Source organism: Anguilla anguilla, chromosome 6, assembly GCF_013347855.1.
Source record: "Anguilla anguilla isolate fAngAng1 chromosome 6, fAngAng1.pri, whole genome shotgun sequence".
Classification (NCBI taxonomy): domain Eukaryota; kingdom Metazoa; phylum Chordata; class Actinopteri; order Anguilliformes; family Anguillidae; genus Anguilla; species Anguilla anguilla.
In genome coordinates this window covers 60,092,789-60,116,539 of record NC_049206.1, presented here as the reverse complement: position 1 = coordinate 60,116,539, position 23,751 = coordinate 60,092,789, and the positions used below count along the sequence as shown (strand labels likewise).

Genomic DNA, 23,751 nt, shown 5'->3' with positions numbered 1-23,751 from the left:
ACTGCAGGGGAGGTGATATACAGGCTCTGACCTGCCCCTCTGTGCTGTGGGACTTCATCTGAGTTTATCTGAGTGTGTGTGAGTGCGTGTCTGTGTGTGAGAGAGTGTGTGTGTGGGTGTGCATGTGTGTGAGAGAGTGTGTGTGTGTGTGTGTGTGTGAGAGAGTGTGTGTGTGTGTGAGAGAGAGTGCGTGTGTGTGTGAGAGTGTTGTGTTTATATCAGCGTGTGAGTTCATTTCAATTCAGCCAGTTCATTCGTTGAAACAATTTCACAGAATGTTATGGGAAATGTTCAGTTCATGAACTGGCTGAATTGAAATGGACTCAGCCCTAACCCTGGTGTATACATGTTGGGATGTATGTCTGCTAATGAAGAGCAGTGGCTTGTCCTGGACAGAGGGGATTAATGGGGGGGGCCTTTTGGGGTGACCGTGGGGGACGGGGGGGGGCCAGGGGGGGTGTATTTCACACAGGAACCCTGTCCCACCTCTGCACAGGTGCTGGTTAATGAGGGGAACTCAAACTGTACACAGACACACAGCTGCTCCTCTCTGCGGTGAACACCGCGCTGCTCCGGGGGAAAGCTCAGAAGAGCCCGGAACATTCCGCCATCGTCACATCCTCTCTGTGCGTTCGCTCTCTCGCCGAGCACGCTGAGGGCCTTCGCTTAACCTGTAAATAAAGCTGCCCTTAACATCACCCGCCGCCTCGAGACGGACTCGACTCGCTTCTCAAAACCGGCTAACCCGGTTTCGCTGATCTTATTGGTTGATTAATTGATCGGCTGATGGGTTGCAGCGACGTCTTCGCCGCTCCGCCCCAGACACAGCGGCATCTCCTCTGTCAGCCTGACAAACCCCAGAAGAAAAAAAATGATACGGATCTCGCTCTCGCGAGCGGCTTAATGTGAAACAGGAGCGGGTTCGACACAGTAAACCCTCCGAGTCCTCTCAGTAAAATCGATGCGGTATTTACTTGGGGTTTGCGTAATTCCATTTCCCCTGATCCGCATCTGAAAAAGGGACACTGTGAAATATCAGAAACAAAATGGCTTCTGATCGCTGGGGGAGCTGCCGCAACAAATCAAAGGAATGTTATGCTAATATTGTCATATTGCTGATATAAGTACGTTAGACTTGTACAGTATATTGAAAGACTTATAAATGTCAATTAACTTTGATATTTATGCTAAGTCTTCTACATTATCAGTGACTTATATAAATGTAAATTAATGCTGATATTTATGCTCAGACCTGAAGATTATGAGTTCTGAATATAAATGAATGTTAATATTTATGTTAAGACTTGTACATTATAAAACACTAATTAATGCTATTTTTGCTCAGAGTTGTACATTGTGTCAAATTTATAAATACACTGTGGATGCTTCTGTTCCAAATCAATACTGGTATTAGATAACCTTTAATTTATAATTAACAGTACTTACGTGTATATGTGCCCTTTTCAACATACTTTCCATGAAATGAATAGTTATCAGGAACGTTTTTGATATTTACTTTTTGTTATAAAGTAATGGAGGACTAAAGCAGTGTGCGTGGTGTTTTTAACGTTACACGAAGTAAAGGGGGAGGATTAACGGTGCTGGACTAGAGAAAGAAAAGAGGGATATTTACTGCGGGCTCACGCTGTTTCTTTCTCTCCCCGTCGGAGCGGCGGGCTCGCAGGCGTTCAGCGGGAGTCCGCCGCCGAGAAAGCAGCCCACTCGCTTAAGAGCCGCGTGCGTTCGTTTAACAGAGCCGATTTAAAACCCGGAGACGCGGGCAGCTGCGCTGGCTTTGTGTCAGGTGCTGCGGTTTATGAAAGTGCGGCTGGGGTGTTAGCGCGCGGTCTTGGCGGAGATAGCGAGCTCGCGGCTCCCGCTAACGCGCGAACCTGACAGACCCATTAAAAGGCCGCGGTAAGGATCCTTGAGCTGTCCGCGGGGTTCCCACACATCGCCGGCGGTGCGTTTGTGAAAGAGGCCGAACAGATGCTCCTGTCTATACACACCCCACAGCTTCACACCGTCCTGCCACCTCGCCCGCTACTCTAATCCTCACTATTTTTAAATATCGCACTGGGAATGCACCTTTCAGGCGACACATTGAAAAGAACGCGTCTGTCTCAGATCCTGCTAAAAAAAAAAAAAACGAGAGAGAAAAAAGTTAATCCAGCTAAATGCAGGAGGAAGATAAATTGCCCTTTGTCTGAACAAGGAATGTTTGTTTTTGTTGTTGTTTTTTTATTTATTTATTAAAAATAAGGTTCATTCTTCTTTGTTTGAGAGCACTCCGCCCGGTTTCTTTAAAGCCCCATTCTGGGTCTTTGTTTATCAATTTCAGTTTGACTCGGTTACATTTAAGAATACTATTTTTGGTGCGCGCACAAAAAGCCCTTGAGGAGCGTCTCTATAAACGGGGCATTGTGCCCTTCAATGCTCTTTGTGTTCAGTTATTCCACTGTGCTCTCTTTCTTTCTCCCTCTCTCCTTCCCTCCCTCTCTCTCTCTCTCCCTGTCTCTCTCTTTGCCTTTCACATGTTCTTATTTCTGTTCTACACCTCCATTGTTAGCCGTTCAGTGCGCTTTTGTGCTGAAGGAGAAACGTTTTGCCAGCCCATTCTCCCTTTGCACAAACACTGTCCTCTTTTGTCATCGTTATTAAATGGAAACCAGTTCCATCACTTGGTCCTGCATCTCCGCCGCTGGATCTTGCCCTAATATTATTAGGCGGTATTTATTTGGCGGTCGCTCCTGTACGGACAGTACAATCAAAACAGCGAACGAGACGCGCGGTAATGTAGTTAGCGGAGCAGCCGTGATCACAGTGAATAGGCGCATATGTAACAGTACCGCAGAACGCATGTCTGCTATAATGAAAATGTAATTACTTGGTTGTCGTAGAAAACACTGGTCTCTCTTTTCCGGTAATGTGGCGCGTCTCCGGGCTCGAGCCACTGCGCGTCATTGTGTGCGCGCGCTGGCCACATGCGATGAGAGGCCTATTTTAACTTTGTTTCTTCACGGTTCCTACGCCTGTTTCAGTTGCACACAGGTCTTGCTTTTTCAACGAACGAGACTAGATTTATGTATTGAAATTTTGAAGGAAAAATAGAGCCTTATTAATTATTAATAACTTTTTTTCCATGTTAACCATTTGCTTGGAAATGGAGCATAGAACATATAGTAAATTATTATTATTATTATTATTATTATTATTGTTGTTGTTGTTGATTTTGTTGCTGTGTCACTGCTGATATATAAATAATAATAATGATAGTGTTTAGTATTTTCTGGCCCTGTGTTTGATGGCTTGGTACCAAGCGCTGCATTGAAGAAGACTGACAGTATCTGTACTCTCAGATTGACAGCTCTTAATTTCTTTCCAATAATGCTAATGACTTACCTTTGTGTTCCCTTCAGTGAAGTATCATTCCTATCAGTCCTAAATGTGGTTCTTTGCCTCACAGTATGTGTGCTAGATTGGCTTTGTGGTCCCACCATAGGTGTACTGAGTTAAGTGTACTGACCTTGCCGTAGGTTAAATAATTTATCTTCTGTGCCTCACGGTAGTTGCATGTTGCCATAAAAAATGTACGGTAGCTGGCGAGCTTTCGCAAAACAAATGCATGAAAGGCAACGCGTAGCGGCCTGCATCACCCCAGCTAGGAGACACAGGGCCTGTGTTTGCTGCTCGCTTCAATAATTGAGTCGTTCTCCGAAGAGCTCTCATGTCAGGGCAAACAGAGGCGGACTAATCGAACCGTAGATCAGAATCCTTCTGTTCCGGCGGGGGGAAGCCGTGGAGCTTTCAGCGCCGAGTCTCGGCTCAGCTCAGCTCGAGCTGCTTCTGAACCAATCAGAACTCCACCAGAGAAATCAGACAACATCCTAAAATTCTGTTTTAAATACGGAACAGTAGCTATAGTCTACAGCTAAATATTTTTAAAACTGGCTCATTGATTAAAAAAACAAAGTTTTTATTTTAATAAACTGTCTGTGGGCTATTGCTGAGTAGCTGTAATTTATACCTGGCTGGCCACACAAGTGGCAGCTCTATTATCGGTGGGATTTATTCACGTGTACCGCCGTCCTTCCGTCTGTGTTTATGTGTTTGTAGATCTGACAGTTTGCACACACACTCGTTCTAAAACCGCACAGCATTTTCCCCATGGTATTTGGGGGTTAAGTGCCACAGAGGACAGCGACCCCCCCCCCCACCCCACCCCCCACCCCCCCATGGGAATGAACGCTGCCTGCTTTCAGTTCCAGACCATCTCTCCTACCTGCCCTACCTGTTCTGCCCACACCTGCATCCTTTCATCTGTGTAATATGAGCTGTCAGCTGGAGGTCCTGGGTCAGGCACGTGCATGGTCCAAGGTGAAACTGGTCAGTGTTAGAGGACAGTTCTGCAGTTAGGTTATGTATATATATATATATATATACGATATAATGTACAAAATAAAATAAACAAATTTACATGAATAGTAGGCAGTGGATTACAGTGTCATATGCGTGTTAAAATGGTCTGCCTACTTCTAATGTATATCCGTGAATACTAACCTCTCTGTGTTAAAGTGAAACAATCAGCTTAGTTTCTGAATTGCCTTTTTAAAAATTGCGACCACGAGTAAATTTATGGCAGCAGCCTATATATTTTTTTAAATCAAAAATACATATCGATATGTTTGTATTGCCGGTTTGAGTTTGAGAGGAGGCGCTCTCGTTCACGAGCGATTTGCCCCTTAAAGGTCGCGTGGCCACTCCTCGAGCGGGGTTTACCGAACGCTCATGCTGTTAAAGGTGAGAGCGAAGCACTTACTGAAATAGACTGAGACAGCGTGGATTCAGTCCGGTTTTTCATGCCAGACTTTGTGTGGGCTGTGGAGCTATATTCCGAGTTATATTCCGCGGCTCCATCGAGGTGGTTATACAGTATTTTGCCGCATGATTGCATTTTTTACGCATTTGTATATATTTACGATTTGATTTAGGCTACTTTGCATCAGCTCTGGGACAAAAGATAAACGTACAGGCATTACGTCATAGCACAGTCCAGCTATAAAATGCAATATTTATTTTACAATGAAATGTCAATTTGGTTCAAAACGCCGGCATAACGTTTCTGCCTCTTATTGAATCGGTAAATCAGATGGGATATTTACGGCGCACAGAAGGCGCAGTAGCATGGGCTATCTTCCGTCTGTCGCTGCTGTCACTTCAAAGATGCATTTGAAACAAACATTAGGAAGGAATAGCATGGTCAGCTGCGAGTCTGCGGGGCTGCTTTGGGTCGGGGCAACTTTGTTTTTATTTTGTTTGTGTTACAAGTCATTTCGCCAGGCTGTTCAAGTATCGGCTTTAGTAACATGTACCCAATGATGTGGCATCGCCTGAGTTCGCAGTTAACTGTTTTTATTATGATACATTAATAAACATCACAGATTTTACCACATTAAAATATTTGAAGTCTTGACACTGTCCTCGAGATGCAGTTGGTTGCTTGATCATATTTAACCAAACGAAACACTGCTCTAAATCAAGCAGCTAGTATTAAACCGTTAGCATCCGCAGACGTCCATTTTAATTGTCTGTCGGTCCAAGCAATTAACTAAAATTAACTAAAACTGTTTTTGTCAATTGTAACAGTTGAAATTGCACCGAGGAGGCCGACTCTGGCTCCGATACAAAAATGGAACTGATCGCGGTGGAATTAAAAAAGCGCCATTTTTATGAAATAAGGGCTCAATAAACACCTTGTCAGGCACAAGTGGCTCGCGGAAAGGGGGAAATAATAAACCGTACAATAAAAGACCCCGGCATTAATCACCAAGAGAAACCGCGGCGCTGGAGTGGCGGCGGGTCAGCGAGCCATCGATAGCTGGGGGGGGGGGGGGCAGCTGGGAATTGAAAAGGTTGATCACAAAGATAGAGCCCTATATGAAGATATGTAACGCGAGAGCATGGCCGCGGTGCTGCATTACGGGCCGGGAATTGTGCTTATTACTCAAATGGTTGTGGGGTTTTTTTTATTTTTTATTTCCAGCTGGCCCTTGCTCTGGTGCCCTTGCACAGGGTACTTAAAATGAATTGCTCTGGTAAAATATCCAGCTGTATAAGTGGATTTTTTATTTTAGTTTATTTATTTATTTATTTATTTATTTATTTGTCATCTGTGTAAATCGCTGTGAATAAGACCGGCTGCTGAAACGTAAACGTATACGTCCCCCCGCGTCTCGCTGGAAGCTCGGCGCTGAGGTATGGTGACGGTGGAAACGCAGACAACCATTGGCTGAAGGAACCTTTTAGTTCCTGGTAAAGTAGTTCCTGGGACTGAAAGTTCCGGGTAATTTTGGTGGAAACGCGGCTATAGTTCTCCTTTAAGCACGGCTGGGTCTCCGTGACTCATGCAGGTACCGGTGGTCGGGGTCAGTTTCAATTTCAACGCGGTCAATTCATAAAATTTAATTAAATTCAGTTTCGATGTAAGAAGGCCTCTCGGAACATTGCGATTGCGTGTTCCAGTTCATGAGTAGAATTCCTGTTCATTCTGTGAATTGACCGAATTAAAATTGGAATTGACACCGACTCCGCGGGCTACACGGACAGGGGCGCGAGCTGTGAGCTGTGTCTCTGCCAAACCAAGGGAGGCTTAATCTCACCTCACAAATGTGAAACAGAAATTAATTTGGCACTGGTTCATAAAGGCATTGGGACAAATCCACACTGATACACACGCGCGCGCGCGCACGCACACACGTGCACACACCGTAGACACATACACACACAAACGCACACACACAATTATTTTGTAATATAAAAATGGCTATTAGAAATGTGTACATAATGATGCATTTATGATAAACTAATCATAATATTTTCCACACCACTTGCAATTGCGGTATATTTGGAATTCTGGAATAGGTTCGCATTGGGTTACAGAGTGGGAGGGGCGGTAATATTATGGATAATACACTGTGATATAATCAGTAATAATAACACCATGCTATACTCGTTGGGGGAACTGCCACAGTACACAAACTGTAAAGCTCTTAATTGTTTCTTACCTCTGAAAGGCACCGCAGCTCTTCTCTTTAACCACTCTGGCTCTCCGAGGGAACCTTCCGGTTGGTTGTAAGATTTGACTTTGGTTACTATGGTGATAATTATGTGTTCGTATTTATGTTCCGTTGCTGATTGTGCTATTTGTTCGAATAGAGCTTAATGTGTGGCTCCCCACTGTATTGAAGCAAGGAACATATTGTTTTTTAAGTGTTTATGCTTTTTCCATTTCCCCTCCACTTTGGAATGTCAAATTATTGTTGTTATTATAATAATAATTATTATTATTGGAATGCCAAATAGCATTTACCCGCGCCTGTTGCTACAACTCTCCGTACGTGCTTCTCCTCCAAAGCTCGCGACGTCAGCCGCTGTTTTTTATCGAGCCGCGACTCGCGAGGAGGACGTTTCTGATGAAGACACTTCTCGTGCAGCCGAACGGCCACGTGAACCCGATCGCGTCGCCGTCGTCCCTGCTAACCGAAGCCCCCTCCGGTACCGGGGCGAGGCCTAAGCCTAAGCCCGCGTATGTTGCCCCGCGAGGCCGCCGGCCACAGTCGGCACCAGAGTTTACCAGATCAGACCGGTTTTGTGCTGTTCATATATTTCCTGCACTTGCTTGTCCTGTGTTTATCGGTGGCTTTTCTACATGTAATATCTCACTGTATCCCAAGAGTTGGAGGCTAATATGGTTTAATAAATCAGATCATAGCATATATATTGCGTTTGATCAAATCAAATTTCATGTATATAGCACATTTTATACAGGAAGCAGCTCAGTGTGCTTCACAGGAGCTGTTCAGATACAACAGATTAAAAAAAGTAATAATAATAATTTTTTTAAAAATAGAAAAAAAATGCTTTCAAAGTGTACCTTGCTCTTGTAAATAATACAGGGGTTGATTTAGCGAAAATTACACTCTAGCCTTAAAATGAAATATGACTAACCCAAATATAATACAGCAATTTATACAATTTATTCATTTTTTTCCCTGGTTTCCTAAAATAGCTTTGTGTGATGGTTCATTGAATCAGATTGAATCGACCAGTAGGATGGTATTTTTATTAGCCATTCAGCCTTATTAATGCAATTATTGCAGCATTATTTACATGCCATAAACAATCCAGGATTTTAATCCATGCACAAATATATTTATTTATTTATTTATTTTTACAAATTCCGTGCTTCTTATTACTGCCCACTGGATGCTGCTTTGATCTTATCTGGATGAATAGTAAGTACAATTTTGTAAAAATAAATGAAAATGTTTCTTTAAAATATAGAAATTAATAGAATATCTGGCGCGGTGGGTAGAGTTTCAGAACTTCATGAGTTTTGTGATGTCACAATTATGGGGGGGGGGGGGGGTGTAGCCTTGTAGTTTGCTGTGTTCCTGTCCGTATTGACGGGTCCAGTTTGGGCCCTCCCTTTACCCCCCTGGTGTGGGAGAGAGTTGGGTGGCCGTGGGGCCGCTGGACCCCCTGGGGACGCACCCATTCGTCCTCTGTGTGGCGAACAGCTAGAGCTGCCATTGGATGTTTCACGGTTGCCACGGCAATGGGGTTTGCTGGTGGATAGAGGCTGGCCCACTTTAGCACTTGGTAATGAGCTTTTACCGGCCTCCTTCAGCTGCAGCTGTCAATCAGACAGGGGGTTTGGGGGGGGGGGGGGGGTAGGTGGGGGGTGGGAGGTATTATTCACAAATGGGTGGGTGGTTATCAGGTTCCCGAGAGCTGTGCTCATGCCCTGTGGGAGCTGTAGTTTTGGGTGTGGATGACCTGTGGGAGCTGTAGTTTTGGGTGTGGGTGTCCTGTGGGAGCTGTAGTTTTGGGTGTGGATGACCTGTGGGAGCTGTAGTTTTGGGTGTGGATGACCTGTGGGAGCTGTAGTTTTGGGTGTGGGTGACCTGTGGAAGCTGTAGTTTTGGGTGTGGGTGCCCTGTGAGAGCTGCCTGTACAGCATTCAGTTACAATCTCCACAGCCAATCACAGAGCCCACCTGCATGATGGATGGAGAGCTGGGGAGAAGACAGGAGGGGGTTGTGTTTGATTTGATCCTAATAGGTCCTTCCTGACAGGAATCATTACAGTGTGTCCTTACCCTTCACTTCCTGAACCAAGGCTTTGACTTGGCCCTTCCAGAGATTGCAGCGTTTGTTTATCCGATACCAAGCCTTTCTGAGACCCAGCTAACTGCTGAAAGCAGAGTGCACCACGCGGTACGGCCTGGCTTCTGAGTGCTCTGCAGATTCCCCCGAATTTACACTCTTGTCAGTATTAGATTATCTTTTCTAAATGAGTGGATACGTATTATTGGCACTTCACGCTGTCAGGTAAGGGTTTTGTATTGCAAGGGAGTGGAGGTGGGTTTTGAGGGAGAGGGAGGGCACTATTGCCGGCTGTAGTTGTAATCAGAGATCATTCATCTCGCCAGAGAGATGGCTCCATCTGCACTCTTCCTGCTCTGGCAAAGGAGTTCCTGTCCCAGTTGTGTGTTTAGCCGCGGGGTTCAGGAGGTTTCTGTTCACAGCTGAGAGACAGAACGCTCAGTGTAAAGCCCTCCATCTTGGCTCCGGCTGAGGCAGTCGCTGCTGCTCTAATTGACAGAGATAAAGCTGACCTTTGACCTGATGAGAGCAGTGCAGAGGAAATGTCTCTCTCCTGTGTCAAGTGCCCCTTGACCCCTGCCAGCTTCCCTTATTAAAATGATCTGACATCGCTGCTGTCTCACGCGTTCAGCATCCACTCACGAAACGCTGTTTTTCCATTTTTATTTTTATTTTTTTGGTCTGATTTCTGTAAGTTTCATCACAGGACCGGCTCACCCCAGCAAACTTCCCTCTGCCCAAACATCCCTGTTTCTGTTTGTTTCTCCTCTTCCTTCCATTTCTTTATCCGTAGGCCTTTTTTTTTTGTATACATACGCATCAAGGTATTTTTTTTTTTTTCGCCATTTTTCTTTTTTTTTTTTTTTTTTTTTTTTTTTTTTTGTTCAGAGATCTCTCCCTGCAGAATTACTGACCTATAAAACTGAGGCATGCTCATGCATCGTTTTATTGTGAGGTGTTTATGTGAGAAGTGCGTGCCTGGTGCTGAGTGGGTCAAACAGCTGCACACGGGGCACGGACAGAGCAGAGGGGGTTAATTAGTCAGGGCCGTCACCGCGGCAACGGCAGACATTTTATTCTGATCTGGCTCAGTGTGCCTCTGCCATGTTTTTTTTTTTTTTGTGACATCCTCTTACATTGAAGCAAGAAAAACGCAGTCATTTGTTTCAACATTCTGTCCTCTTTGAATGTGTATTTTTTTTTATTTAAAATGTTTGTTATTGGTTATTCTCACTCTCTCTCTCTTATTGTCTTATTCATCTTTATAATTTACCTTTTTCATACATTCTTCTGTGTACGGATTGGTCTCATAATCAAACTACGGCGCTTTCATTTGCTAAATAAATAGCTGTCCTGCGCACATTTTGTATATGTTTGTGAGTGTGAATGCATTTTTTTCTTTCTCTTTATTATTTGTATAACATCATTGTCCTAGATGGGGTGGGGGGGAAATCACATAAATGTATATCTTGTAATCATTGCTTTTTTTTCTTCTTATGGATTTCATTTAAATGAAAAAAAGGAGAAAAAAACACTAATTTGGAAGATGGCGATGTTTGTTTTTCTTTGTTCCACAGAGATGTTGAAGGAGCTGAACCAGCAGCGCAGAGAGAGAGAGTTTACAGACCTGAGAATAACTGTAGAAGGCAGAGAGTTTGAAGTCCACCAAAATGTTCTAGCTTCCTGCAGCTTGTATTTCAAGGACCTGGTGAAAAGGTTTGCCTTCCTCCAGATGTTGATCCAGTCTCTTCCCTTTCGTAGGAAGCATTTGTGTCGCCTCTCCTTCCCTCCCCCTCTCTTCCAGGGCTGTGAAGACAGAGGTTCCTGTCACAGGGCCAGCAGCCAGTCCTTTCTATTTTTTTTTTGCGCGCTCAAATGAATGTATTTCGATTCGGGAAAAGGTCAACCTTTTGTCTAACCTTTTCATCTCCACGGAGCAAATTAACAAATTTCCATTTTAATGGGCACAGAAAATGTTCCATGACTTGGGGATCTTTTTTTTTCTTTTCTTTTTTTTTTTAAGTGAATGAACTCCCTCACCCCTCTACCCCCCACCCCCCACCCCAAAAGTTTGGACTGCAGTTATTAATTTGATAGACAAGCGTTTGTGAGGGGCCCAGTGTGTGAGGTGGGGGGGTGTTTTATGTGTGCAGGCAGGTGGCCGTGCGTTTATCGGCGGGGCAGCTCCTCGTCAGTAATCGGGCGGGTAGAGCGCTTCCTTCTCATCGCTGCTTTCGCAGGTCTGCTTCACCCCTAGGCCTCTCCTGCCTGCCGCGTTTCACACAAACGTTCCTCAAACAGCAAATCAGATCTGCGCTTGATCACCGCTTCCTCCACACAGATTTCCCTCTGCTGGAATTCAGTGGGGACTCAGCAAACAGCCGAACTGTATGGACTGAGGGGAAAAACTGAGTTTTTACAAAAAGAGTAAACAAAACCTTAAAGATTTAGAAAAGGCTAAAAATTGCGACATATAGCTAACAATTGAGTCCAAGTCATGAATTTTTGATAGTGAGAAATCTAGCTTTTCTATGTAAGAAAAGCTTTCTTTATACAAACTTTTGTATAAAGAAAGCTTTGTTGTTTTCATTATTTGATGAGCCTCCAAATTTGTGAAACTTTCAATATAAAAAAGTAAATAATCTCCAGAGTTAGGGAAACTGCCATTTATTTCATACCTCACTGAAAGTAGATTAACTACAGCAAACCTACCCTACCCTTCATGCAACTGGCAAAATTACAATTACTCAAAAAATTTAGTTTGAACTACTTTGTAAAAAACTGATCACTATTGTGTTCCCCAGATAGGGCGTAAGTGTGAGTAATTGGTTGGTTTCTCCACGTTGGCTGACTGACAGGCGAAGTGTGCAACATGCAGGCGACTGTCACGTCTAAGTACACGTTTGTTTTTCGGAAATGTAAAAGTTAACGTTTGGTAGAGTTTTCCGTCGCTTGTCCGACTCCTTCAGACTCGCTCGCCGTGCCGGAGTGTGGCGGTTCCCCTCGCTGATGCTTCCGGAAGCATCTCCCTCCCGCGGTCCTGACACACACAGCCGCTACGCGACACCCGTAAACTCACGTGGACGTGTCTGTTATCACCCCGCCTCTTTCCAGTATAAGAAACTACTTTCCGGCGTCACAATATCTCCCTGAATGAATTAGCTGTGAGAGAGCAAAAAATTGGACTTATTCAAAGCCACCTCTCCTCCTTTTCTTCTCCTCAGGTTTCCTTTTCTTTTCTCTCTCTCTTTTTTTTCCCTTTTCTTTTCTCTCTTTTTTTTTTTTTTTTTTACTCTCGTTATATCGCTCGGCGACCTTGCCGTGCGAGAGGATTTGTCCGTTTTTTTAGTTGAGAATGCGCGACGGCGTCTCCGTCTCTCTCGATTCGGGGCGAATTATAACCCGCGGAAAAAAAGGCTCTGCTCTCTGCGTTTCAAATGAGGAACAAATTGGGACTCGGCCTCCAATTAGCTCCCCTTCTCCCTGCAGCGTCCGCGCCACGCGGGGTTTTTATCTTCCGTCCGAGCAGACGTCCGCCTCGCCTCGCCTCTCCTCGTCGCCCGTCCGCACGCGCTGGGTTTCAGAAAGAGAACAGGCACGTGCCCCTCCCAGCCGGCCGACCCAATCCTACGTGCTATGAAAGGATAAACTTATAAAACTCAAAAATGTATTAATTTTTAATGTGGGTTGGTTTCCTTTTTTTTGGTGGACATTTTCACATTTATTTTCTGCATTCAGTCTGGTTTGTAATCTTAGTATAAAATTAGTATCTGCTCCCGACCCAGCATGTTTAAAACCTATCGGCTACGTACAAAATGGATTACATATTTTTTTACAAACACTACAGATTTTCAAAAGCCTGCTGGTAATGAAGTAACAATCAAGTAATCGCTGCTGTTGCCCGCGCATTAGCGATCTCAGATTTATAACGGTGATTATTATGAGCTTTTCAGCGCAGCTTTTCAGTGAGACAGCTCACACACCTCTCCCAGGCAGTAACACACTCGCACAGGTGTTGTCCTCAGAGGGCTGCAAATCGCAGAATTTGAAAATGATTCATTTGAAAAAATCACAGTGTTTATTTATTTATTTATTTTTTGCTTACTAAAATTCACATCAAGAAGTTACATTTTAGCATTGTGTCACGTCATAGTTTTTAAATCTCTTATTTTGTAAGGTAAATTTTTGTGTGCATTTTAAACAGCGGTGATAACTGTCCATTATTCCGTCGGTATTGTTATCACATAAATAAATCAGATATGATTTTAGCAATGGGCCTATGTGTGAGCATCACCATGGACGGCCTTTTACTGCAGTGTACTCACAGAACATTAGTGCTTCAAATAACACTGAAACCGTCGGGTTAGCTTGGCACAGCGGTGCTGAAAGTCAGTAGAAAAATACCAACAAAAAAAAAAAAAGAAAAACTGTACGAAATAGAATCTAAATAAGTGGATGCTGAGGCGGTATGAGCACATAACTGTCATTATAATTTTGTTACATGGTAATAAAAGCAATTATTCAATAAAGCTCTGGAATGAGCACACTAAAATTTCATAATGCACCCAAGGTGCAATCTTCGAAGATATCAGAATGCCCGACCAATTAAGTACCCGAACCTTTTCGGCTGAAGTAACATCTGGTAATGCGTTAGTGTTGTTGCTTAGCGCCGGGTTTGAGGCATTATGAATGCGAGCGGAGATTGCCAGTGAGTGCGCACTGCCTGCTCACCAGGCTCGTTTTATCGCGCTGTAATTGGTTAATGGGTCTTTTCCCGGACGTGGCTGGCATTTTCATTGGCTCCTGCGGAAATGAAGCTCTTTTTCGGCGCCGTGTGTAATACCTCGTTTAGCGTTTGTCTTGATGTTCTACCTGACCAGACGACACGGGAGAGAGAGAGAGAGAGAGATGGGTTTTTTGGGAAATTGCAAATCAGTGCAGTCACAAAAAAGAGAACGCTGTTACTCTCCATCTGATGCACTGACTGCAGAGTCCCACCCTCCTCTGTCGCTGTGTGATTTCACCCCCCCCTCCCCACTTATGCCCCCCCCCCCCCATCCAGTTGATCACTGCCCGGTGGCATACTGTATGATTGGCTCTCGTGTGGCTAACAGTGAGAGGGTGATGTCAAATTCACAAGACTCTGGCAGATTTTTTTGTGACCAGAGTGAGAGAGCTCACATTTTTGGAGAAGAAAGAAAAGAAAAACTGAGCAATCTGGATTCTCCCTGCCCTGCATTTACTGCCCTAGAGCAACTAACAGCTGCATTACTGCCCCACGGTAATTTACAGCTGCATTAATGCTGTAGAATAACTTACAGCTGCATTACTGGCCCAGAGTAATGTACAGCCACATTACTGGGGATGGGGAGGGGGGGGGGGGGTGCAGTGGGGGGGGGGGGGGGTATGGTCAGGGTCAGGAATGAGGAGATGTGAGAGAGAGGTGGAGGTGTGTTTGGTAGGTTGTGATCAGACAGGGTCGTGCCACACGGTCCTCTCTCTCATCCTGTAGGATGCTTTGATGCTGCTTCGCTGTGATCTTTGTCTTCTTAATGCACCACAAAGGGAAGGGGATCCATGCTTCTTAAAGCTACAGCTCCAGCCCTACATGGTGACCATCGCTTCAGTATTACTGTGTATTTGCATAGCACTAACTGCTCATCCAGCCTGAAGCAGTTCAGCTCTAATATTTGCTCAGAGGTGCAATGGCAATGCCCCAGCTGGGATTTGAACCCGTAGCCCCTTGACTCCCCCAGCCCGGATACGAGCCTGGCTTCTTCCAGACCGCTGCTCCGCTCTCTCTGCCCTTCCTTTTTTCCCCCATTAAAGCCTTTTTTCAGGGAAGAGAGATAAATATGTCTTTTTCTTTTCTCAGAACGCACATTTACATTTAATCTCTCCTCTGATCTCTCCGAACCGCCAGAGCCCCGCGGGGCTGAAAGGAAATGGGTTGCACGGCAACGCAGTCCCAGCCAAGTGATAAAATCAACAATATGGGATGTGTGTCAGCCAAGTGCGCACACGTACGCTTTATTTATAAACAGAAACACACACATATACATATATGAATTTATTTCATATATATTTATATGTATGTATAATGGAATATATATATATATCACATCCAAGTTTTTTTTAAGTTTCTCCTCCTATTTTGTTGGCGTGATTTGCATAAACCCGGCTTGATAAACTCCCAGTCTTTTTCTTTTTCTCCTTCTCTTCCTTTTTTCTGCATTCCAAGCGCAAGTTCTGCAATCAAATGCAAAGTAAACGCACGCCATCACGTACGCGCGAAAGTCGGGGAGGCCATTTCCATCACAAAGCCGAGTGCTGCAGAAGCCCGTTTAGATTGCGCTAATTGACCTGGGTGATGAGCTCGCTCTTATTTTTTATTTATTTATTTATTTTATTATTGTAATTTTTTAATCTTTCCTTTTTCTACTAAGCACCTCCTACACCACTTAACCCCCATGTTACCTCTCTCTTAATGCTGGCACTCCGGGGAGTTTTTTTTTTTACTGATGGTAATAACGATCTGTGGCTTTTGCTTTTTCAGGTGTGACGCTCTCGGTTGCTCAGAGCCAGTCGTGGAGGCAGCACCAGCCCTCCCTCCCTCCCTCCCTCCCTCCCTCCGAGTGCAAAGCTGTTGCTTTTCCGTTTTCCGTTTCCGAATCACCACTAATATCTCAGTTCGTACGCAGGCTGTGCTGATTTTGCCGACGCGTGGTTGGGGGCAGGGCCCGTGGGCGTGGCCAGGGGAGGGAGGGAGTGGGCGGGGCAGCTTACCTGTTTAGGGACTCTCTTGTTTATGAGGCCCAGGCTCAGCTCCCAGTCATAGAACACACCCCAACCTGCAAGAAGGATGGCTGCTGGCTACCTGTGGCAGAACAGACCTCTCCCCCCCTCTCTCCTCCTCCTCCTCCTCTTCCTCCTCTCCTTTCTTTACTCACACCATTCCTTGTGTGTGTGTGTGTGTGTGTGTGTGTGTGTGTGCCTGGGTGTGAGTGCATCTGTGTGTCTGTGTGTAGGCTTGTGTGTGTGCACATGTGTATGTGTGTGTCTATGTCCGTATGTCACATCTGTATGTTAAGTTGTATAGCTGCAATTTATGTAGTCCTGGTAAGATGGGACAGGTGTGAGTGTGTGAGTGCGTGTGAGTGTGTGTGTGTGTGTGTGTGCGTGTGTGTGCGTGTGCGTGTGTGTGTGTGTGTACGTGTGTGTGCAGTTAAACACAAGGTATCCGCTGAGTTTGCAGATATTTCTTTTTGACCTTGAGAAGCTGAACAGCACCGTAAGGCTCTTTTTGCAGAATTGATTGTGTCCTGCCCAAACTCCGGGCGGAGTCTAAGTTATGACCCTTCAGTGCAGGGTGATTCGGGGGCCCTCGGGTGCTCGGACGTCCCACTAAGGGTCCATAAAACAAGTACTAATGCAGTTTATTCACTGACCAGTCTTTTTACTCTGCTCAGTGCTGTCATGCTTGAGCTGGACCTTGTGGGGACCTGCAGCTCTAGCAGAACTCTGTTCAGTGATGTCATGCTTGAGCTGGACCTTGTGGGGACCTGCAGCTCCAGCAGAACTCTGTTCAGTGATGTCATGCTTGAGCTGGACCTTGTGGGGACCTGCAGCTCCAGCAGAGCTCTGTGGGGCTGCTTACAGTCTGCAGTCTGCTGAGCCACATAAATTATTCCTCTCTGCGTAGGCCCAATGTGTCCTTGCTTTAGGTCCCCATTAGCCCCCTTAGCCCCCATTCCAAAATCTATCATTAGCCTTATCACAGTGTGTGTATGTGTGTGTGTGTGTGTGTGTGTGTAGGTATGTGAGAGTGTGTGTGTGTATGTGTGTAGGTATGTGAGATTGTGTGTGTGTAAGCGCGTGTTTGTGTTTGTGTGTGTGTAGGTGTATTTGTGTATGGCTGTGTGTACACGCGTGTATTTGAACGTGTGTAAATATTGTGGGTGTTTCTGTTTATGCATGTGTGTTACTGTGTGCTTGTGTGCGTGGACCCTGTGTCTTTGCATACGTGTGTGTGCGTGCATGCACTAGCGTGTGTCTATATGCACACGCGTGCATCTAATGTTGTGTTATTTTATTTTTCCTTCAATTTATTGCAATAATCGTGATAGCCAAGGGTGCTGCCCCTGTAATTGTGAGAGAGGATATTCTCTTTCAGATGCTGTCTAAAAGCTTTAAAGAAACATAGTCCTCTCTGAGGAAAGGGCAAAGATAATAATAATAAAACAAGACTAAAAAAACCCAACAAAAAGGACCTTGACTTCTCCAAACTTTGGCATTTTCAGTATAATGATATACTAGTTATTTTTTCCTGTGTGTGTGTGTGTGTGTGTGTGGTATTTTTTTGGAAGTCTGCACTGGTACAAGACGTCCTGCAGGGCGGCGCTGTTCTCTAAGCACTCCTCTGCTGTCGCTAGGTCGTCGGGGGAGAAGCGCGGCGGGGACAAGCTGGAGCTCTCCATGAGCAACATCGACGCCGACGTGCTGGAGCTGCTGCTGGAGTTCGTGTACACGGGCTCGCTGGTCATCGACGCCGCCAACGCCAAGACGCTGCTGGAGGCCGCCAACAAGTTCCAGTTCAACACCTTCTGCAAGGTCTGCGTGTCCTTCTTAGGTGCGTACCGCTTCCGCCGGATCGCGACGGTGTAGCGCGATGGGTAAAGAGCCGGTCCTCGTAGCCTAAAGGTCAAAGGTCACAGGTTTGATTCCCAGGTAGGGAACACTGCTGTTACTTAGGTACTTAACCTGCACTGCTTCAGTCAATATCCAGCTGTATAAATAGATGCAGTGTAGGAAGTTGTGTAAGTCCCTCTGGATAAGAACATCTGCTAAATGCCTGTAATGTAATCTCACCTCTTATTCATACGGGTCAGTTTAAGTATTTTGCTGTAAGGTTGTGGGGTTGATTCCCAGCTGGTGATCAAACTCACAACCTTTTGAGTTAGAAGCCCAGGTCCCTGACCGTTAAGCTACTCTACTGCCGTATCCCGTTCACACGTTTTCGAGCGCGTTTTATTTTTCAGTTTTTTTTGCATCTTGTTTTTTTTTAGTTTTTTTTTTTAATAGCATGTCTTTGTCTGGGAATGCCAGGAGCTGCCGTGTGAAGCAGGAAGGTGGTCGTTTGTGATGTTATGACCACCCGTCACAGCGCAACGCATCTCTGTGCCGCTTTTTTTTTTAGCCCAAAAATAACAAAGGGCCCCCGAGGAAGGCCTTTCAGCGCTGACGCTAATCCCGAGCGCACCGCTAAATCAGCCTGACTGTCTCATTCAGAGTCTAATGCGCGCAGGATCTGCCCCGCTGCTCGGCTAGCGGATAAATCCCGCGCCGCTCCCCGGCGGCGCCGGCGGCGTCGGAGGACACGCAGTGAGCAGCGGAGACGGTAAAACGGCGGGAAGGATCATATCGGTTCAGATGTAATTATAAATCTCTCCTGGGTGGATTTTTTTTTCGCGGTACCGGTGTCGGTTCTCGCCCCGCGCCCCGCGCCCCGCCCCCTCGGGGGGGCAGGCCGCTGGTTTTTTTGTTTTTAATCGCGCGTCACCGCGAGATTGCGGCGCGGACCCGAGGACCCAGTCGCCGCGGCGACCGGACGGGCCTAATTACCGCCCGGAGCCCCGGAGTTAATGCCGCGGTTTTGGCCGGGAAGCGAATCGTTAGCCGCGATCGTAGCAGCGGGCGGCTGCCTCTTTGTTCTGCGGCTCCGCCCCCCCCCCCCCCCTCCTGGAGCAAAGCCAGAGAGAGAGAGAGAGAGAGGGAGAGAGAGAGAGAGCGTGAGAACCGCGTAGCGAGGAGAGCTGAACGCCGCCGGGCGGTTGCGCGCTCGTCGCCGTGGCGATGCGGCCTTGGCCCCCGTGACTTACCGCCGGTGACGGAATCCCCCGGCGCCCGGCGGCGGGAAAACGGCGGATTTACGGCTGAGAGCGCGGCGCGGGGCGGGAGAGCAGAACTCAGTCCATAAAACACCCGCCAGCCCAGCCACACGGCACTCATTTATACATCTGTATATCACCACTGTACTCATTATACATCTGTATATCACCACCTTACTCATTATACATCTGTATATCACCACCTTACTCATTTATACATCTGTATATCACCACCTTACTCATTTACACATCTGTATATCACCACCTTACTCCTTTATACATCTGTATATCACCACTGTACTCATTATACATCTGTATATCACCACTGTACTCATTATACATCTGTATATCACCACCTTACTCATTATACATCTGTATATCACCACCTTACTCATTTATACATCTGTATATCACCACTGTACTCATTTATACATCTGTATATCACCACCCTACTCATTTATACATCTGTATATCACCACTGTACTCATTATACATCTGTATATCACCACCTTACTCATTTATACATCTGTATATCACCACCTTACTCATTTATACATCTGTATATCACCACTGTACTCATTATACATCTGTATATCACCACTGTACTCATTATACATCTGTATATCACCACTGTACTCATTATACATCTGTATATCACCACCTTACTCATTTATACATCTGTATATCATCACTGTACTCATTATACATCTGTATATCACCACTTCACTCATTTATACATCTGTATATCACCACTGTACTCATTTACACATCTGTATATCACCACCCTACTCATTTATACATCTGTATATCACCACTGTACTCATTTACACATCTGTATATCACCACTGTACTCATTATACATCTGTATATCACCACCTTACTCATTTATACATCTGTATATCACCACTGTACTCATTTATACATCTGTATATCACCACTGTACTCATTTACACATCTGTATATCACCACTGTACTCATTATACATCTGTATATCACCACCTTACTCATTTATACATCTGTATATCACCACTGTACTCATTCACACATCTGTATATCACCACTGTACTCATTTATACATCTGTATATCACCACTGTACTCATTTATACATCTGTATATCATCACTGTACTTTTACACATCTGTATATCATCACTGTACTCATTTATACATCTGTATATCATCACTTAATAATAATATTAATAATAATAATAACTTAATAGACCCACACAAACGCACGCACATACTGTACACACACACACACACACAAACACACGCATGCACGTATACGCACACACAGTTATGCTATGAACTGTAACAGTTCCGTTAGGTGGCTAGCCCTAACCTTAGTACAGCTGAGTGTCTGGATCCTCTTATCTATCGAGCGCTGAGCTCATTCTGTGAGTGATGCATTCTGGGAAGGGCACAATGGCGCTCTGAAAAGCCCGATGCCGTGAGAGGAGCACGCAGGTCAAGTGTGGCTCTCTTCTGAATCTCCTCACTATTTTGGTTTAGTCAGCTCTGTCACTTAAAACTTTCTGAGTGGAATAAATGTGTGCACACAAATATATATATATATATATATATATATATATATATAGAGAGAGAGAGAGAATTTTCTGCTCTTTATGACACAGGCAGGTTGCTGTAACCTTCCTTCTCTTTGTGCTCAAGGGCTTTTAAAATCCTTAAAAACTCAAGTGCACTCAATCCAAAAGTAGGAGAGTCTGCAGAAAGGGGTGTGTGTGTGTGAGCGTGTGCGTGTGTGTGTGTGAGTCAGTCTGCGCAGGAGTGTGTGTATGTGTGTGTGTGTGTGTATGAGACACACACATATACACGTGTGAACATCAACACATATGCACACACACACACACACACACTCTCTCACACACACTCACACTCACACACACACACACACACACTCACACACACACACACACACACACACACACACACACACTCACACACGCACACACACACACACACACAGCTGACACGTGTCCTGCTCTTGTGTGTCTCAGAGAAGCAGCTGACTGCGGGGAACTGCCTGGGGGTGCTGGGCATGGCGGAGGCGATGCAGTGCAGGGAGCTGTACAGCATGGCCAAGGCCTTCGCCCTGCAGAACTTCCCCGACGTGGCCGGCCAGGACGAGATCCTCAGCGTGTCCAAGGACGACCTGGTCGGCTACCTGTCCAACGACAGCCTCAACACCAAGGCCGAGGAGCTGGTGTACGAGACCGTCCTGCGCTGGATCAAGAAGGACCCTGCCAGCAGAGTGCAGGTGAGAACGGACGCAGGTACCGCCTGCAGACCGACCGCTTACCACCCACAAACCGTCTGCAGACCGACTCTTAACCACCCGCAAACCACCCACAAACTGACCACAGACCGTCTGCAGTAAATCACACTTCCTCATCCTCCAGGCCACCGTACACTTCCTCATGTTTGAACCGTGGCGATGTGTGATCTGTAGCCATGGCAATGTGTGATCTGTAGCCATGGCGATGTGTGATCTGTAGCCGTGACGATATGTGATCTGTAGCCATGGCGATGTGTGATCTGTAGCCGGGGTGATGTGTGATCTGTAGCCGTGACGATGTGTGATCTGTAGCCGTGGCGATGTGTGATCTGTAGCCGTGGCGATGTGTGATCTGTAGCCGTGGCAATGTGTGATCTGTTGATCTGTAGCCGTGGCGATGTGCGATCGGTAGCCATGGCGATGTGTGATCTGTTTATCTGTAGCCATGGCGATGTGTGATCTGTTTCAGCAGTGAGCTGTGTCACTCTGCAGCTGCTGGTGTTGTCCAGCTGTGCTCCTCTGTGGGGTTTCAGCAGAAGCACAGTCAGACTGCAGGTGTGCTGTAGCTGCTCTGGTTAGCCAGCTGTGCCGTACGGGGAGAGGATGCAGCGGTTTAGAGAAGGCCACAGTGCCGTTTGGTTTGGTTTGGCAGTGTTTGGCATGGGCACCGAGTGGCGGTATAGCGGGGAGTATCACTCTCTCTCTTCTCTTCCACTCTCATTCAATCTCTCTGTCTCATTTTCTCTTCCTCTGTATCTCTCTCTCATGTCTCATTTTCTCTTCCTCTGTATCTCTCTCTCATTCACTCTCTCCCTCTCCCTCCCTCTCTCTCCCTCCTTCCCTGTCTCTCTCCCTCCCTCTCTCTCCCTCTTTCCCTGTCTTTCTCCCTCCCTCCCTCTCCCTCTCCCCCTCTCTCCCTCTCTCTCTCTGCTGTGTTTTGTTCCTCTCTGTTTCTCCGCGGTTTCTCACAGCTCAGCAGGTCTTGTTATGGCTGGGGAAGGACAGGCTGGTGCGGTTGAATGGATGAGTCGATGCCGGGTGCCTTTTCTGTTTGTGCCGCCGTTTCGCTCAAAACAAAACAAAAACTGGCCTGCGCTGAACCGCGAGGAGCCCGCGCGTTGCGTTCAGCGACTGCGCTTTTGTTTTCGTTTGTTATTTGAAACTAAATGTAACTTTTTTTTTAACGCTATTAAACCGCTTTCGTTTCAGACGGCTGCCGGTCGCCGTGTGATCGATCCTCAGTGCCGGAGACCCCGAGCTTTCGTGTCCGCTCCCCCCGTCAGGAGAGGGGGGGGCCTGCGCGGGTTTCTAAGGCTGATTTGTTATTAGTGCTTTTTTAAAATTTTATTATTTCTGTTATAACGCTCGGCTTGTCGTTCGCTGTCCTGTTTGCAAACGGGAATCGCGCCGAATCGGCTGAGTGTGGGGGGGTGGGGGGTGCTGGGGGGGGTGTCGGTGTAATTACTTTCTCTACGGTAGGAAGTTGGGGGGGTGGGTGGTTGGGGTGGGGGGGGAGCTTAACCAGGTTATCGTCACCCGTGAAACAACGCACACCTGACAGGAGCGCTGTCGCTGCAAAGCCGAGCGAGAACTCAATAAGAGCTCTGAGTAGAGTTGGGATTGAGACACAGGAAAGCAATAAAGAGGGAGCTGGGAGGGGCCGGCGTACGGGGCCCGACGGCTTCCTCCCGCTGCGCCGGTGACGTCAGCAGCTACGCGCTCGCGGCGCGATGGAGGCGGGGCTGGAGGAACGCCGCAGCCAATCAGCTCGCAGCGCTGCGTAAATTGAATCTGATGAGAGGGGGAGGGGGATCTTAACCAGTAAGAAAATAAAAAAAATGAAAAACAGGATGCAATTTGCAGGACTGCGCTCTGGGACCTGTTCATGCGAGCTGCCCGTAGCGGATGAACGTTAATTTTGGGGCCTAATTGTTGAGCAGTGGGGTGGGCGTTTGCTGGATGCACCAGATACATTACACCTTCCGTAGAACATAAAAAAAGAAAAAAGAGTATTAGACTGGGCTGGAATGTACGGGTAATTAATTTAGGCTTCCCCCACCTCCCCCGTGCTGAGATCCTAAAATATTAAAAGTAAGTAGATGACAGGACTGCGGTATAGATCAGAGAGACCAGAACCTTTCAACAAGGCCAGGCACTGGAGGAATGATTTAAAACCCAGTCCTTCTCAGTGCTCAGGTAATGTCTGTGTGTCTGTATGTGTGTGTGCGTGCGTGCGTGCGTGCGTGCGTGTGTGTGTGTGTGTGTGTCTGTGTCTGTGTCTGTGTGTCTGTGTGTGTGTGTGCGTGCGTGCGCGTGCGTGCGTGCGTGCGTGCGTGTGTGTGTGTGCGTGCGTGCGCGCGTGTGTGTGTGTGTGTGAGGACGGGGGTGGCTTTTAAACCGTC

General features: G+C 46.3%; 1 protein-coding gene across 2 annotated transcripts in view; it reads left to right on the top strand.

The window, feature by feature from the left end:
* Positions 1–23,751, top strand: part of LOC118229961 (kelch-like protein 29) — a 167,399-nt gene that overhangs the window by 106,157 nt on the left and 37,491 nt on the right. For both annotated transcript variants that reach the window (XM_035422571.1, XM_035422572.1), the window contains exons 5-7: positions 10,745–10,883; positions 17,600–17,796; positions 21,072–21,331. In XM_035422571.1, the coding sequence (XP_035278462.1) occupies positions 10,745–10,883; positions 17,600–17,796; positions 21,072–21,331 (596 nt within the window). The remainder of the gene's footprint in view (positions 1–10,744; positions 10,884–17,599; positions 17,797–21,071; positions 21,332–23,751) is intronic.